Source organism: Lontra canadensis, unplaced genomic scaffold (genome assembly GCF_010015895.1).
Source record: "Lontra canadensis isolate GAN:19392208 unplaced genomic scaffold, GSC_riverotter_1.0 scaffold25, whole genome shotgun sequence".
NCBI classification, from domain to species: Eukaryota; Metazoa; Chordata; class Mammalia; order Carnivora; family Mustelidae; genus Lontra; species Lontra canadensis.
In genome coordinates, this window is record NW_022631019.1 from 2,667,721 (window position 1) to 2,684,977 (window position 17,257).

The window sequence follows — 17,257 nt, forward strand, 5'->3', positions numbered from 1 at the left end:
GTTTTATGATGACATTAGGAGAGTGAGTCTGCTAGATGACCCAGGGCGCCTTTCTTGCAGGACAGAAAAGGATGGAAGCAGCCCTCCCCCAACCTTTGCAGGAATGACCCATGCTCCCAACTGAACACTTGCACACACATTCACCACTCCACTCATCCATCCAGGCATCCAGTTTACTGCCACTCAGCATCCTCAGCAAGCCAGACTATGAGTGGCACTTCCATGTCATCTTTCCATGACCCCTGAGACACCAAGTGAAAGAGAGAGAGGATCACAAGAAGGGTGGACATCACCTTCGTTCATAAACAGCAAACTCTATGTTGAGGCTTGTATGTTCCTAGTAGAGTCGGGAAGGGCATTTGCAAGGACCTGCTAATAAGATTGTCAGTTCAAGTTCTGCCCTGGGGGAAAGATGGACCAGTGGGAGGAACAGCAGATGATGGTGATGATGATGATGATGATGGTGCTGATGGTGATGATGATGATGGTGGTGGTGATGATAATCATGATGATGATAGTAGTAGAGGTGATGGTGGTGACGTTGGTGATGATGATGATGGTGGTGGTGGTGGTGATGGTGATAGTGATAATGAAGTGATAATGAAGATGATGGTGATGATAGTGGTGGAGGTGATGGTGACAATGATGATGGTGGTGGTGGTGATGGTGGTGATGATGATGGTAATGATGTTGAGGATGATGGTGATAATGATGATGTTGATGATAGTAGTGGAGGTGATAGTAATGATGATGGTGGTGGTGACGACCTTGATGGTGGTGGTGGTAGTGGTGGTAAGGATGGTGGTGGTGATGATGATGATAGTGGTGGTGGTGATGATGATGATGGTGATGATGGTGATGATGGTGATAATGATGATGGGATTGTGGAGAATATGGAAGAGAAGGACAGGGAGGAAAAGACCCAGCCATGGGTTGTGGCTAGGAAGAGGACACATGAGCACACAGGTGGCACATCTCATCCCACAGGGATGAGTTGGGGCAATGTTTGAGGAGGTGACAATGAACTGAGTCCTACAGGACCAGGGCAAGCTGGCCAAAGAACATGAGCGTAAGTAGGAGGAGGTCTCCATTGGGGACCACTGGCCAATACAGAGGCCTAACTAAGGACAAGGGGGATGGTGCGGGGCTGGGCTGGGTGGGAGGTGGGGTGAGTACCCAGGAACATGCCTAGAGGGGAAAGAAGGCCCAGGCCCTAAGGAGCCTCACGTGCCATGTTCAGGGTCTGCATTGTATCCAAGAAGTAGGGAGCCACTGTTGGATTTTTAGCCAGGAAATAGGCTTGCCATGACCATCACGCATGTCCTCATAACTTAGAGGGTACCTACTTTGTGTCAAACACCATCCCAAGGGCTGGACCTATGGTAACTTCATATGCTACTTAGAACTCCCAAGAGGTAGAAACTGGCATTCATCTCAATTTACAGAGGCACAGAAAGGTTAAGCAACTTGCCCAAGGATGCCCAACTGACATTTCCTGTGCAAAGCTGGAGGTAGAACCCGAGCAGTCAGGCCAGAGCTGCAGCTCAGCCGTGCCTCTCCACTGCAACGTGGATCTGGTTTGCCCTTGACCTCCAGTGGAAGCTGTGGCTCCTGGGAAGAGATGGGCCTGAAGGGACAGAGTTGGCTGCAGAGAATTTCAGAAGCTTAGACATCCAAGGTCCCCATCCTGCAGCATGTGGGGACCTTTGGCCACTGACTTCGATGCCTGGACCCCACTTACCAGACACATCCCTTCTCAGGGACTCTGTCATCCTATTAATCATGCTGGGTAGAAATCAGAGCTTTTTTTTTTTCCCCCCCATCAAGAGTCTGAAAGCTCCATTTTCAAAAGATGCTTCTCATTGTACAAATGAATAGCCATCTCCTTAAAAAGCATTCTGCTTTGAAATTCTGGGATGAAAGCACTGGAGCACCAGTGATTGGAGTGGTGGGAGTGATGGGAACAATAATCATGATCATCATACTGCTCGGTGATTTTATTTTTGAAGTTAGGGAGGGCTAATTAGTGCTCTCTGACTTCATGCTCAAGCCCTGTGCCATGCCCTTCCTAAAAGCCAGAATACTATCAGACCGAGGAAAGTGTCTCATGCAGAAATAGAGCTTTGGGAAATTAATGCTCTCACCTTGAGCTTTCTCTTCCTTGCCCTGGGTCTTTAGAAGTTCCAGCAAAAATGCATTAATGCCATGCAGGAGCCCCTGGGACCACCAGGGACTTCAGTGTGTTAGAATCCAGGACAAATTCCATAGCCGCTCAGGGTCACGTGTCTACCTGTGCTGCTGGCCTTGGGACACGGTGGTTTCAGCTCTGCCCCAAATCCAGGGAAATCCCTCCCCTTGGGAAGGGCAGTCAGAGCCTCCGACAGTAGTGCATGTGTAAAGGCTGAGAACCACCTCTACCTGGAATGGGACAAAGGGGAGAAGTGATCCACAACCCCAGAGGAAGAGTCAGGCCAATCACATAGGATGTTGTGGGCCGCACCCCCTCCTCTCCCCGCTGTCTGCCTCCACAGCTCGCTGGGAGCACAGAGGGCTGCCTGCAGGACAGGCTGGGTGGTGAGAGACGTCGTGAGATGCTCACATCAGTGGGCCATCCCACTGTGAAGTGGGCTATGATCTCCAGCCAGGAAACTCATGTAGGCAAGCCCACCATAGGAAAACCCTGAACAGAACAGGCAGGATGGCCCTTCGCTCTGTGTATTTCAGAGTAAGTGCCCCATCCCACTGAATTCGAAATCTGAGGGACGTGGCCAGTAGAGCAGGTAGCACCTGGGGAGGGCTGGGTGGACTCCCCACGGTCCTGTCCCGGTCGGCTCAGACTGCTGCAGCAAACTCCACCCATGGAGGCTTGGATGACAGAACGGTAGCTCTCACAGACCTGGAGCTGGGAGTCCAGCCCTCTGCTCCTGGCAAGATCTCTCTTCCTGGCTTCTTGCCGGGTCCTCGCTCGCCAGAGAGCATGAGCTCTGGGGTCTCTTCCATCCTTGTAGGATCCCTCTCTCATAACCTCATTTAATACCGATCATCTCTCAAAGGCCCCACGTCCAAACACCATCACACTGCGGGGGTTAGGGTTCCAACATAAGAGTTTTGGGGGGGGTGGGCGGACATTCAGTCCCTAGTACCTCCCAACAATCAGGAGGCAAATACAACCATCATCCTGATTTTGCAGGTGGGGACATGGGGCGATGTCACTGGCCTGAGGTCGCTGCTGCTAAGTGGCTGGGCCACGATCCGGGTCCGGCAGCTGGCTCTTAACCAGTGGACTACCCTACCGCCCATAGGCTGGCCAGGAAGCCGGCAGGAGCAAAACAAATGCATCAGGACATGGGCAAGTTGGGCCGTCAAGCGGGTGTTCTAACTCTGTCCCCAGAACTACGTTTCTGCAGCGGAGTCCCATCTGGAAGCCTGGGAAGGGGTCAGTGTTCCCCCAGAGTGAAGAGGCAGAAGGCTATGCCTCTGACCCCAGGGCTCATCCTGCGCTGCCTCCCGGGGCTGATAATACTCTCACACTACAGCACTGCTATGGGGAATAAACAGCTCAAGTTCATAGAGCACTTGACACATAGTTGCTAGTTTATACTACGAGCTAGAGTTGATACATTTATCAACGTCTTCCCCACCAGTCTGGCAGAGGGAGGGCATTCAGTGGTTTTCTGAAGGGATGAATGAATGTATGAAAGAACGAACAGCTGCCTTAGGTCACTGATCATACCACGCCCATTTTAGAGCCACGGCAGGTAGCCTGCCCCTGGGTCTCCATCTCCTTCTTCCTTAAAAAAAAAAAAAAGAAGCAGTTGATGATGTAGAGAACATTTTGTATTAAGAATACTATTTCCCAGTTGAAGATAAATTGCATAAGACATCTGGATTCTCATATCTGTGTCCTTATTCAGCCTTATGGTGGCTTTGGTTAAAGTATATGAAGAAAACCTGGCCTCAGGCATATACATAGTCAGGAAATAGTCTTTTCAGACAATCGTGGGCTTCCCGTTTGATACTACACCAAAATTTGACAAGGGGTGGTTTCCTAAACATTTGTTGCAATGAGAAATTCCATATCCACGGCTTTTGCCCTGTATTAAATTAAAATCTGTTGGTCTGTCTTACCTGGGATGGCTCTTTCACCCAGGCACGATTTTTAAAATTAGTTTTCAATTTTAATTCCAGGAGAGTTAACAAGTAACAGTTTTATTGAGATATAATTCCCAGCACCGATTCAGCCATTTACTGAGAGCAATTCAGCGGTTTTGGGAATATCCTCAGATACATGCAGCCATCACCACAGTGAATTTTAGGACATTTTCATCACCTCCAAAAAAGATCGTTCCCTTCAGTTGTCGCTCTCCTGTCTTCCCCGGCACCAGCCCCACAGCCCTAAGCCACCAGGATTGCTCTCGGTCTCTACAGATTTCCCTACTCTGGACAGTTTCCATCAAAAAGTGGTATTTTTTTTCCTCTAGCATAATGTTCTTTCTCTAGCTTCATGTTTGCAAATTTCATCCATGTTGAGGCATGAATCGGAGCTTCATGCCTTTTGACGGCTGAGTACTGTCCCATGCTGCAGACGGCCACCTTTGTTTACCCACTTGCCATGGATGGACATTGGGGTCACGTCCACCTTTTGGCTACTGTGAATCATGTTGCCGTGAATATGCATGTGGAAGTCTCTGTGTGGGCCTTCACTCCTCATTCCTCATACCCTCTGGTGATTTACATCCCCCGGGTGGACTCTCCCAATGCCTGAAAGCTGCTGATATAGGAGCACTTGTTTGATCGGGTCAGCACAGAATACACAGTCCAAACTGGGACACTTTGAAGGGGAGATGGGGCACGGTGGACAATGACTCCAGGACAATAGCCCCTGGCAGAGCGGGACATAGGGTTACCCTGCTTGCTGAGAGCCTCCCTCTGCCACACCCATGTCCCCCAGATTGACACTCGCCTCCTTAAATACCAGGGAGGCTAGCTGCCCCTCTCCCCATTTTCAAGCAACCTTTAGATTTTATTTATTTATTTGACAGACAGAGATCACAAGTAGGCAGAGAGGCAGGCAGAGAGAGAGGGGGAAGCAGGCTCCCCGCTGAGCAAAGAGCCCGATGCGGGACTCGATCCCAGGACCCCAGGATCATGACCTGAGCCGAAGGCAGAGGCTTTAACCCAGTGAGCCACCCAGGCGCCCCTGAAACAACCCTTAATAGCAGACGCCCCAATCAGAGGGTTTCACAACTATTCCCCCTGATGTGTGGGGTTTGAGATTTGGCCCAGAGAATCTGGGCCTGGATAATGTCCAATCTCACCAGACTCTACTCCCAAGTCCAGGTTCCAAAGGGATGTTTGTCTAGTCTATGTTTTCTGGAACTCTCTGGAATGCTCTAGAGAGCCTCCTGGGCAGACCTCACTTGCCTGATTCAGCACTCACAGAATGCATTCTGGCTAAGTGAGTGGATGGATTTAAGAACGGCTGACCCTAAGCTTCTGGGCACTCTGCCTAAAGGGAAGCTGCCCCAAATGTGCATGTGTTGTCCTCTTCCTCCCGAGCTCTCGGGGCACAGGTGCCCTGACACCCCCCAGCTTGTAGCAGAGTCTTGTCTGCAGTAGGTGGGCGCTCGATTCCTGTTGAGGAAGGTGTCACGCCCATGGACACACGTGGATGTAGCACCTGCTTTCCAGCGGTGTTATTCTGCTGACTCTCTCCTGAGACCCGGACACCATCCCTCCGCAGCAAGTCACAGCATCCTACGCTCCTGCAGGAAGGAGGTTGAGGGGCATAGCTTGAGGCAGCCTCTGAGAGCAGGCAGAGCTTAGAAGGGGCGTGGGGCTGAGCACGGGTCGGGGGCCAGCTGAAGGCCTTTGGAAGGTTGTTGCGGGCAGTCGCACATTTGTGTCTTGTGCACCTGTTAATCGTTAGGGTCCTACCCTGAGCTACAAGTCCCACGAAGGTGGAGATCAGGTGTGTTTAACTTAACAAACAACTGCTAGCTGGGGCCTTGCCCAGTAAAAGCTTGTTGTATCAAATAAAGGTTACTAAGTCATTGATGCTGACCATGGGCTGCTTCCTAATAACGGCCAACGTCCAACACAGAAGAGCATTCCAGAGCTCATCTGATTTAACCTTCCTTTACATACCACGTTCAAGACGTGAGGACCAGTCTGGAAAGTGGTGTAACTGGTGTGACATCGCGCAACGAGCAGGTGGGGGAGGCAGGACCCGAGCTCCTCGTTTCTTAGACAGAACGCTCTTCTGACTACCATAGGCTTCCTCTCGGTGGATACAAGTGTCGGTGCCGATTTTGCAGATCTCAGCGGTGGGTGAGTGGGAGGGGCTGCGGGGGGGGGGGGGGGGGAGGAATTCTAGTACAGTTGCTCCCCAAAAAGAGATCCTGGATTGCTGCCTTCGCTTTATATAGCCGGGAGCGATGAAACTCCTCAAGCTCATTTGGGAAGCCGTGGGCCTGATTCAGCTTTTAAACACCTGCTCCAGACACGGTAGGTCTGTGCTGCCTTCTCTGGAGCCTTTGGCTGGCTCTTGCAACAAAGGAGAGCTCGGGAGCACCAGACATCAAGCCCGGAGCCAGGACTCACTGTCTCCCAGGAGACTCAGCATTTGCCTGCTCTCTGAGTGAAGCCTTCGGAAGCTTGGAACAAAAAGCCGAAGAATCTACCCCCCACCCCAGGTCAGAACTCAGCTGGAAATACCCGTTAGGCATTGGTGAGTTAGGCATGCCCAGTGGGGGACGTGAAACCCACGTGGAATGTTTCTGTTTAGCCGGCTGATTCCAGATTTCTGTCCCCCTTTGACTGGGACATTTAGTGGGGTAGTAAAATTCCTCCCCAGACCATCGAGAAGAAGCTCAGCCTGTGCTGGGGGTTTCCCAGCCTTGCAGGGAAGCATTGACCTGCTCTATTACATGTGTCCAAGGGTTACAGAAAACGGGAATAAATTCTAGCTTAAACTAAGACTGACTTACCTTTTTTGCCTACTAGAGAGTCTATAGGTAGGTTCCTATGGATGTCCATGAAGCCACAGAGGCCCAGACTGCTTCTGTCCCTTCACTCTCGTGTTCTCCTCTTGTAACTTCCACCCACACCCCTGCCACCTCATGTTGAAAACATGGCTGCTGCATCTCCTGCATCCCATCTACATTCCAGGCAGGAGAAAGGAAGGCAAAAGTTGTGTGTTAGACGGTCAGCCCTCTCCCAGAGAACTTTGCAGGAAGTCTTATCAAGCAATGTCTGCCTGCATGTCGCTGGCCAGGACTTTGTCACAGGCATGAGAGAAGCTGGGATAGATGCACTCTGGCCTGGCATATTTGTCACTGCCCTCCCACCCCCAATCACCACGGTAAGTTCTGTCAGTAAGGATGAAGGGGAGAATGGGTATCGGAAGGTCAGCTGTGGGTAATGGCAGCCACACTCCCCAAAAAGACTAAACAAAAGTGCACGTTTCATACAAGCACAGTTTCAAAGGTGAGATTGGGAGACTGTCTTTAAGAAGGTCACGGCCCAGAGCCATGACTGGTACGCTTTGGATATTGCTGCCTTGAACCCATGTTACCTACCAGGTTCTGCTTTGGCACATATTCAGAAAGTGGGGAGTACAACGGCGGAGATGGGTTGCCTAAAGTACTGACCATGTGATGCACTAAATAGATCCTTGGCTTCGACCCACCGGGGCTGGATCACAGAGCCATGCCTTCCCTGCTGGGTGATCTTGGACGATCATCTTTGAACTACTTCTGTGTACATACCTATGTGATCAGGCCCGAGATTCAGGAAGCCTGCCCAAATAGTACAGTACTACAATGCTGAGATGTCTCTGTGCCGGTTGGAAAACAGCCCCTGAACATGCCCTGCCCCACCCACACAGCTCAGCCCCTCACTCAGAACCCAGGCTTGGCTCCACGTCCATAAGCCAGCCTCCTCCATTGCAGTGTTTGAGCTGCATGGTGCTTAATATTTTAAATGTTCAGCTCACCTAGGGTGATATTATCAACCGCTCTGCGTTGTTGCGGTGGTTAAATGAGATTAGAAATGTAAAATTCATCATGGTGGCTGATGCTTATAGACTGGGGTGAATTTCAGGCCACACGGGAGCAAGCCAGCTGAGTATTTGCTCTGCATCAGGGCACTCAATAAGTGACATGTCTTCCTTCCTCCTTGGCAAGTTCTGGAAGCCTCTTCAAGCCTGAGAATAACAGCTTGGACAAGGCATCGTTAGAGGAAGTGGCTTTTCTGCTTGATTACTCTCTGGATTGGCTGTGAGCAGCCCTGACGTCACCTGAACTGCTGCTTGGGGGAAATGGGATCTGATGATCCCTGGCCAGAAAAGGGGGCCATAGAAGGGTCAGATGCCTTTGGTGTGCTAAGAAGGGGTCTTTCAGTAGATCCCAAGTACAATAAAACTCTTAAAGTTGATGATTATGGTGATGACGATGGTGATGATGGAGATGATGGTGGTGGTGATGACGATGGTGATGATGGAGATGGTGATGATGATGGTGATGATGGAGATGATGATTGTGGTGATGACGATGGTGATGATGGTTATGACGATGATGGAGATGGTGATGATGATGGTGATGATGGAGATGATGATTGTGCTGATGATGGTGGTGATGACAATGGTGATGATGATGATGACAATGATGATGATGGAGATGGTGATGATGATGGTGATCATGGGGGTGATGATGGTGATGGTGACTACTATGATGATGATGATTTTTCTTGACTAATCACAGCTCTCCCCCCTAGATAGAAGCATAGCCTCCAAAGATACATTGTCTGACCACGGCTATAGTTAGGGGTAAGCAGATCACCCCCCCCCCCAACTATAGTTGGCAAGTGTCTGCCTCTGTGCTTCCAGCATTAGGCAGGTGCCTGACTCTTCAATGGATGATGCAGTCAGGTCCAGAGTCCTCCCAGCCTCCCAAGTCAAGAATCTCTCTAGAGTTTGGAGGTAGAAAAGGTGTGCAAACTCAGTGTGCCTGCCAGAAAATGTGCTCCTTCCTTTGAACAGATTCTGGCATTGTCAAGTTCAGGGTCTCAGTGAAATTGAAATACAAGCGATCCTCTTGAATGACTGACATCTGGTGGTATCTGTAGGGGACTGTGGGAGGGCGCAACGTATCACCGGTCCCTCCCTGTGTGAGCTCTATGTGTCCTCAGCCTCCATTGTCAGCTCAGCCATCTTACTTACTTTGGCCTGTGAAACGTGCATAGAAGTGCCATGTGTTCTTTCCCAGTAAAAGCTTTAAGGGCCACCATGAGCTTCCGCCATGACTCTGTACCCTCGGTGTGGGACTGTTCAGGTAAGAGCAGCTCACCCAAGCTGGATGTTCAGGTAAGAGCAGCTCCTTCAGGCTGGGTCCCAGAATGAAGACAATGTGTGCAGCAAAGCTGATGGCAAACCGTTGGTGGTCATGAGCAAGAAGTTGACCTTGTTTGGGTTCAGCCATGGAGCTCTGGGGGTTGTCTGTTGCTACGACATAATCTAGTCTGTGCTGACCGATGTGGCTTATGAATCAATCGGGAAGGGACATCGACAACGGAGCTACATTGGCGTCCAGCTTTGCCTTTTCTGCCCGAGACCAGCTACCACTGCCAGGTCAGACCTCCTTCCTTGGGCAGTCGTCCCCATTTCAGGAGTTTCTCCACTGAGGCAAGTTTGTTTCTGAGGAGCCTCACTCACTGGTCCTTTCTGTACGTGCTCAGGATTTATTCAGCAGGATGAACTCACCCTCTCATTCTCTTACTACCGGGTGTCAGAAATTTGGGTGCCAGAGAGGGACTCACCCCCAGAACAACCAAGGGTCTGATCTCCCATGTCCCTGATCTCCCCTCACCTCTTTCCCTTAATATCCAAATGAGCCCCATCCCTAGTACGTTGTGAAGTCCAGCACCCTTGCCTCTCCCTCCCAAGGCCCAGTGTCTTCTGGAGTATGAGAGAGGAAGTGGATTTTCCTCAGATCTTCTGGCTCCACTGGCCCGCTGCCTGCCTCTTCCCAACCCTCACCTGCCCCGCAGCAGAGACCACCCCTTCCATCACTCCCTGACATACCTTTAGCAGGAACACAACTGCCTCGGAGCAGAGCCACAGCCTGGGACAAAACCCTCAGACTTTGGTCTCAGCCATAGTTACAAGAAAATGTGAGGACTCAGCTGGGCACTATGCCCCTCCTGGGGTCACCCCAGTCCCTGACCAGCTTCCCTACATGCCTCTGCCCATCTCTGTACCTTCTTTCTTCTCTCCACCTGCAGGCCCCCAATCTCCAGACTCCACACGGCCAAGAGACTGTGTGCAAATGGTCACTCCAATTTGCAAATTAGTCTTTCTCCTGTTTCTCCTCATCTTTGCCCATCTAAATAGAAGCCGACCTGTCATCACAGTGAAGCCCCAAAAGCCTTGAGGTGGGGTTTTCCCCTCCATCCCAGGCCAGTTCAAATCCTCAGGCAGTCCCTTTCCCACCTGCCTTCACAGTCCATCTCTCGCACAGAACAAGCGGAGGAAACAACTGTTCCTCTTTCAGATACACAAGCCCGTTTGAATGGACCGCAGAGACTTGGCATTTTTCTCTTGCTGCCCCTGGGCTGGGCTGACTGTCCTGTGAGTCATTTTGTCTGCGGGAGTCTCGGTCGGCTTCTCTCCCCGGCCCCTGACATGGCGGCCTCGCTCTCGCACCAGGGTGGCGTTTGCAGCTGTGTGCAAGTCTCACCTGGGGAATGGCATAGAGGACAGGGGAGGGATTCTGCAGCCTGGGCACCGCCCCTCCCCCCAGAAGGCAAAGTGACCTGGAATTCCTTCCCCTCCTCCACCCCACCACAGGCAAGTTTTCTTGTGTGGGGGAGAGAGTAAGGCAGGGGGCAGAGAAGTAGTAGTGTGAATGCTTTAAAGAAACTTATAATAATTTTAATCAGCATTTTTCCTTCCATTTAAAATCACAAACTTAGCCACTTAATCAAATGTCATGCTTAAGACACATTTACCTCCTTGGGAGAAAAATGAACAATGCCATCTCAATTTGGCTTTGGATGGGTTTTAAAAATAGTCGACTGTGTGAAGGCCATTAGGTAAATGGCCTAAGAGAGCTTCAGAGAGGACCCCTGCAGGGGGTCAGCTGCTCCTTGGTTGGGAAAATAGGGCAGGGCAGGGCAGAGGGAGGGGCTCTGAAAGACCAGTGGGCTGCAAGCTGATTCTAAGGTTTCAGGTTGGGGCCTGCTCCTGGGGAGGGGGCCAGGAGAGCCTTCCAGAGCGGCTTCCACTGAGAACTTCCCTTTTGCACTTGCTGAAGCCTGGAGGCCTGTGTGTGTGTGTGTGTGTGTGTGTGTGAGAGAGAGAGAGAGAGAGAGAGAAAGAGAGAGAGAGACAGTCTGTGTTGGGTGTGGGATGACGTCCGCCCACCCTCCCAATTCCCAAGAGAGGAGGAAAATGAAAAGGTCAGAAATATGAGATGGTCTCCAAGTACAGAAAATCAATTACATTAATGGTGACATAGAAGTCCTGGCTTTATTATTTTACAGCATGTAAAAAACGACAACATTTTCATCAAGAGAAAAATACAAAAACAAACAGAATACCAGGTGGGTGCTTTCTCTGGAGGGAGCTGTGCCCATAGTTATCAGCGCCCAGAGGGAAAACAGATCTCGAGTGTGCTCCAGTCCTTACTGACGTGCTGGGGCCTGGGGGTCGGAGGGATGCCCCTGTCTGCAGAGATGGCAGAGCCTGCCCTCACTTGGTGAACACCGACTGTGTCCCCCGCTACCTCTGCCAGCTTCCTCCCTTGCTGTTTTCGGGGCACTGTCCTCTTTAGCCAGGGGTCATACTGCGGTCCGGGGACCCCCAGGTTACGTGGATAGAACCCAAGGGGTCTTTAGACATGGGTGGGGAAAAATGATATGTTTATTCTTGCAAATTCCAACTGAAATCCAAGATTTCCTTCCATTACAAGGGCAGGCAACAGGCCGCAGGGGCACGAGGTCCCTAGGACCTGCTCTCAAACCCAGAACCTGCCGGCACCCCCCATCACGTGACGGACATTTTGGATGTCTCAAAATATCATTGGTGCGTGTCTCTCCTTCTAAATCATGCAATGCTGTGGATACGCCCACTCATTACTTGACATAATATTAAAGGACGTACATTGCTGTTTCAAAAATTTGGTTTGTTTGGTGACGCATTACAATATAATTGACTTCCTAATACACTTCTTAGTGCATTTTAGCGAATGCGTTTATGAACCTTCTGAGACAAGGTCCCCATTTTGCACACGGCTGCTGAAGGGGTCCCTGGAACAGAGGGGATCAGTACCTTCCCCCACCCCCAGACCTTCTGGCCAGGGGCCTACTAGAGGGTTATTCTGGCTCCTGAAAGGGCCTCCCTCCTGCAGCACCCCCACTGTGTCCCGCTAGGTGGCAGCACTGTGGGCACCCCCTTCTCCCCTGACTATCCTGGGCCCAGCACCTCCCGGTCCCCCTTGGTGGGCTCTGTTCCCCCAACTCTTCAGGGAGAAGGCTCCCGGGGAAGACCACTCAGGAAGGGCCAGGCAGCCAAAGTGCCGACTCAGCCTGGTGCGTCTGTGAACACTAATAGTGATGCTTTGTGTGAGGGCCCATCATTTACTCCCCACGAAAATGAAACCCATTTTGCAGAGAAGGAAACGAGGTCAGAGAGTTAGAGCAGACACCCTGGCCCCCTCAGTGAGTAAACAGCACTGGCTGGTGTGCTCATGGCAAACCTTGGGTTCTTGCCACCACAGGTCCTTGCCTCCTGCCTCTGCCCTCTGGGATCTTCGTGGGGACGCCGGTCACCCACACCTGCTATCTGGGCCCAGCAGGCTCCTGCTTTCAAGACCCGAAGCCCAGGGATGAAGGGCCTGCCTGGGAGTCCAAGTCCCAGCCACACAGGGCCGATCTGCCCCCCCACCAGCTGCCCCTTCTCGGGGAGGCCCCACCAGTAAAGCGGGGTGTCTGTGCTGACAAGACTGGGGGGATTCTGGAGCTTGGCTGAGGGAGGCCACTGCGTGGGTCAGGTCTGGTATTAGTTACCCTTCCTTCTGCTCCGGGGACCAGCTTCCACGGTTGCCACAGAAGAGCTGTGGCAGGTGATCCCGAAGGCCTGCGACGCTGCAGGGCTTTCGGGAGCACCGAGTGGATACCCAGGGCTTTGCGGGTGGTTTCCCAGGGGGGCAGACCACGTCTGGCCTTTGGCAGAGCGGTTCACTGTAGGTCACTTCTCTCAGTGAAAGGCCAGCAGCGAGGGCCCTTCCTCCTCCAGCCACTGTCCAGCAAATACAGCCTCACCAGGAAGGCAAGGGGAAGCCGTGGGATGGGAATGAGGCCGGGTTACTCGCTGCGACGGGGTCTCTGAGAGGCCGAGGACTCGGAACTCTCCACGACACCTCGGGAGCGAGGGCCTGGCCGAGCAGCGGTTGCTGCCTGACGCTCAGCCCCAGAGGTTGCCGGAGCCTGGACATTCAGGTCCGGCCTGGGCTGGGGCAGAAAGTGCTGGGCTCTGACCTGGAACGCAGGGGCTTCTTCCGCCGGGGCTCAAGGCGGGGGGGGGGGGCGAGGAGGCGGGAAGAGAGGGACCCCTAGACGCAGACCCTCCTGCATCCCCGACTCTGGCGGCGCCTCTGGTGCAGCTCCGCCTGGAGGAAACTTTCTGCGCAGCCTCTCGCTCCAGGCGCCCCCCACCGCCAGTGCTCCCTCGGGAACGCCCCCTCCCCAAATTAGCTCTCCAGGTCCAGCCGGCGCACCCGTAAATGGGTCGGAACCTCAAACTGCTTCGCAGGCCATCCGGTTACCGTGGCAACACCATCCGGCGGCGCCCGGCGGTCCAATCCGAGCCCGCGGCCTCTCCCGAGCCTTTCCCAAGGTGGGGACTGGGACGAGGCTGGGGATGGGGAAAGGGCGGCCGGGGACCCCGCCTGATGTGTCGCCGGGGCCGGGCACAGCTCCGCGCGGTGAGGCGGGGGCAGAGAGCGGCAGCCGGCGCCGGGCAGGGGGCTCGGGCTCCAGTTCGAGGGGCGGGGAAGGCGGGTGACGTGAGCCGGGCCAGGCGGGCGGAGTTGGGACCCGCTCGGGGAGGCGGGGGTGAGCGCGCGGAGAGGCAGACGCGCGGAGGGAGGTGGCCGAGCGGCGCGGGCGGCTCTGCGGCGGGCGCGGTGGGCGCGGGCGGCGGGGCCCCGGGATCCCCGCGCGCCTCCTCGGCGCGGCGCCGCCGCCGCGCGTCCCCACGCCCCGCGCTCCACGGCGCCCTCGCCCCGCGCGCCTCCCGCGCCCGCCTCCTGCCGGCCTCCGGCGCCGCGGCCGTCTGCAGAGCGAGCGCTCAGACGGAGCCCCCGGCCAACTTGAGAGGTGCCGGCCGGCGGCGCACCCCCGGCAGAGCCCCCTGACCTGGCGCCGCGCGGAGGCGACCCGCGTCCTTCCGCGTCGCCGCCGCCCGCACCCCCGGACCGCGCCGCCCCCTCGGCGCGGGGCTCGGACCGGAGGCGAGAGCCGCGCGACGAGACACGCACCGTGCGCGGCGGCGCCGCCCGGCCTCCCTCCCCACCGCCCCGGAGGGCGAAGCCGCGTCTCCTCCGACTCTCACCGCGCGGCCGCAGCGCCGGAGCGCGCCCCTCCCGGGCCGGCCGTGGGCGCCCCCGCCTCGCTGCCGCCTTCGCTGGCTCGCCCCCGGAGGGGCGGCGAGCCCCGCGCCCCGGCCGGAGGATGTGCGCCCCCGCGGGCCGCCCCGCCTGAGCCATGCGCCCCAACGGCGGCGGCGCGCTGGCCGGCATGGAGCCCCGCGCGGCCGTGCTCTGACTCGCTCTGCGCCCCGCGGCCGGCGGGCGGCGGGCGGCGGGCGGCGGCAGACCGAGAGCCGGAGACCGGCGCCGCGGGACGGAAGCGAGCGGGCGCGGGCGCCGCGCAGATGGCCGGGGCGAGCAAGGTCTGAGGCTCCGCTCCCCGAAACGTGACCATGTGGATTCAACAGCTTTTAGGACTCAGGTGAGCGACCCGGCCAGCGCCGGGGTGCGTGTGGGTGCGTGGGTGCGTGGGTGCCGGGCTGGGCTGGAGCGGCGCTCTCCTCAACGTTGCAAATAAAGGGACCCCTCCCCGCTCCCCGCTAGCTGCCAGGAGGGGCCCCAGGAGTCGGTCGGGGTGCCAGTCCGGAGCTCGGAGCTCCGCGTCCCCGCAGGGAGCGGCCGGCTCTCCCGGGCTGCGCGCGTCTGGGTCCGGCCAGGGGCGCCCGCCTCAGCTCCTCGTGCGGCGAGGCTGGCCCGGCAAGTCCGCGGCTCCCGGCGCCAGCAGCGCAGTGTCCTGGCCTGCCGCCCCGGCGCGTCTCCTCCCCGGGGCCCGGCGGGCCGTGGACCCAGGGCGGGGGCCGAGGCTGCCGGAGAAAGCTAGAGCTCCCCCTGCTCCCGGCTGCCGGCTCCCGGCTGCCGGCTCCCGGCTGCCGGCTCGCGGCTCCCGGCGAGAGCTTGGAAGGCGGAATTGGAGGGAACCAAAATCAAACAGCCACTCCGCCCTCCCTTCCCCTTCCTCGGGGCCCCAGGGCTGAGCAGGGGCCTCCCGGGCTCCCAGCTGCCCATCCAGCTGTTTGCCGGTGACCTCTGGGCCCGACCGGCGCGCACAGCTGGCGGGCAGCTGGGGCGGGAGACGCTGGGGCTCTGGGGGAGCTCGGGCGGGCACCCCCTACCCACCCACGCACGCAAACACCCGCGGGAGCGCCCCGGGGCTTGTCTGAGTCCAGACTCCAGGGCCAGCTGGAGCCAGGGGGTCGAGCCTGGAACTCGCGGCAGGGGTACACAGGAAGACCCTTTCCGGCAAACTTTGCCCGCTTGCTGTGGAGCTCGGGCTTTCAATCCGTGCCAGGGGCGGCTTAAAGCCCAGTCGTGCGTAGCTGTCCCCGTGGCCGGGCAGGCTGCCTGCAGACCGTCGCCCGCCTGCGGGTGGGGCGGAGGGGAGAGTGGGGGGCTTCGCGGAGCTTGTGCGTTTTTGGGTCCGGGGTTGCAAGCCAAAGCAAGGAGGACATAGGCGGAGGCGGAGAAAGCGGTGCGGTTCTCAAGTTTGTCCACTGGGATGCACTGCGCTCCCGTGCTGGGGAGGAAAGGGCCGCGAGGTACTGGAGCGGCTGCCTGCGCCGCCCCCACCGCCGCCCCATCGGAGCTGGGGGGAGTGAGCGGGAGAGACTCAAGTGCGCGTCCTGATTTTGAGAAATCGGAAGCGGACAGAGGCACCACGCGTTCTCTAGCAGCCTTTGATTTATGAGACAGTCCCCCATCCCGGGGGTAAAGACTGTTTAAAACATCGTGTGAAAATTGTCAAATGTTATTATCAGCCTTTTTCTGGAAAGTGGCGTTCCTTCTCCTGGTGGCTGGATCTTGTTTGCCAGCGTGGGCTTTACAAGGTTAATGGTGGAGCGGATCTGTTGGGTATTGGCGCGTCCTGAATCGATACCGTGTGCTTGGACGAGATAAGGTTTAGGCTCCTGTTCTGGGACGCAGACAAAATGGAGCGAGGGCTGCCTCGCTTGGTGACCCCTCCCGGAGTCCTGCCATCCGCCTCTCAAGGCTTGGCCAGCCCCGGAGGGCCTTGGGAAAGATCTGGGGGTCCCCGCCCTGGCTCTGGGTGCACCTTTGGCTCCCAGATGCTTCTTCCTGAGCTACTTTCTGGCTGCCTGATTTCTGACTGATTGCTGGCAAGTTCCGTGGGTTTTTCTTTTGTTTTTATTACTAAGATGCTAGATTGAGAGATTAGTACATTTTGGTAAGGGGAAGAGAAGAGTAAATACCATGGAAGAAAACCTCAGTTGGTTCAGAATTCACGAGAACAGTTCTCTAAAGCATCCCCCAGTGAGAGCTCCTTGGGATTTTGTTGTAGGAAATAGTTCTGTTGGTGATTTTGAAGTTTGACCTTTAGCTTTTGTGTGTGTGTGTGTTTTTTTTTCCTTTCTCTTCAGTGTTAGCACAAGAGATTTTCTGTAAGTGTGCCTCTACGGACGAGCTGTCACCTGTCTAGGAGGCTGATAGGAGGGAGCTCTGTCATGTCTGTGAAAGCCATCCCCTGGCCAGCAGAGGTGTCTTGCCGGGGGGGGGGGGGTCTGTGCTGTTCCCCCCTCACACCAAGCAAGGGTAACAGTGACGGAGCCAGGACTGCTTGCCCAGCCCTGGAAATGCACTTCTTCCTTGGAGAAAGCTCGTCAGCTTTGCTTACAAGCCACTCTGTAGCTCCCAGGGTGAGCCCCGCACCTCCC

The 17,257-nt window shown here is 55.6% G+C and overlaps 1 protein-coding gene across 1 annotated transcript in view; it reads left to right on the forward strand.

The window, feature by feature from the left end:
- The first annotated feature begins 14,935 nt into the window (after nt 1–14,935).
- AJAP1 (adherens junctions associated protein 1) overlaps nt 14,936–17,257 on the forward strand; it is a 110,945-nt gene continuing 108,623 nt past the window's right edge. Inside the window, exon 1 of the mRNA XM_032863244.1 lies at nt 14,936–15,009. Coding sequence (XP_032719135.1) covers nt 14,981–15,009 — 29 coding nt within the window. The 5' untranslated portion in view covers nt 14,936–14,980. The remainder of the gene's footprint in view (nt 15,010–17,257) is intronic.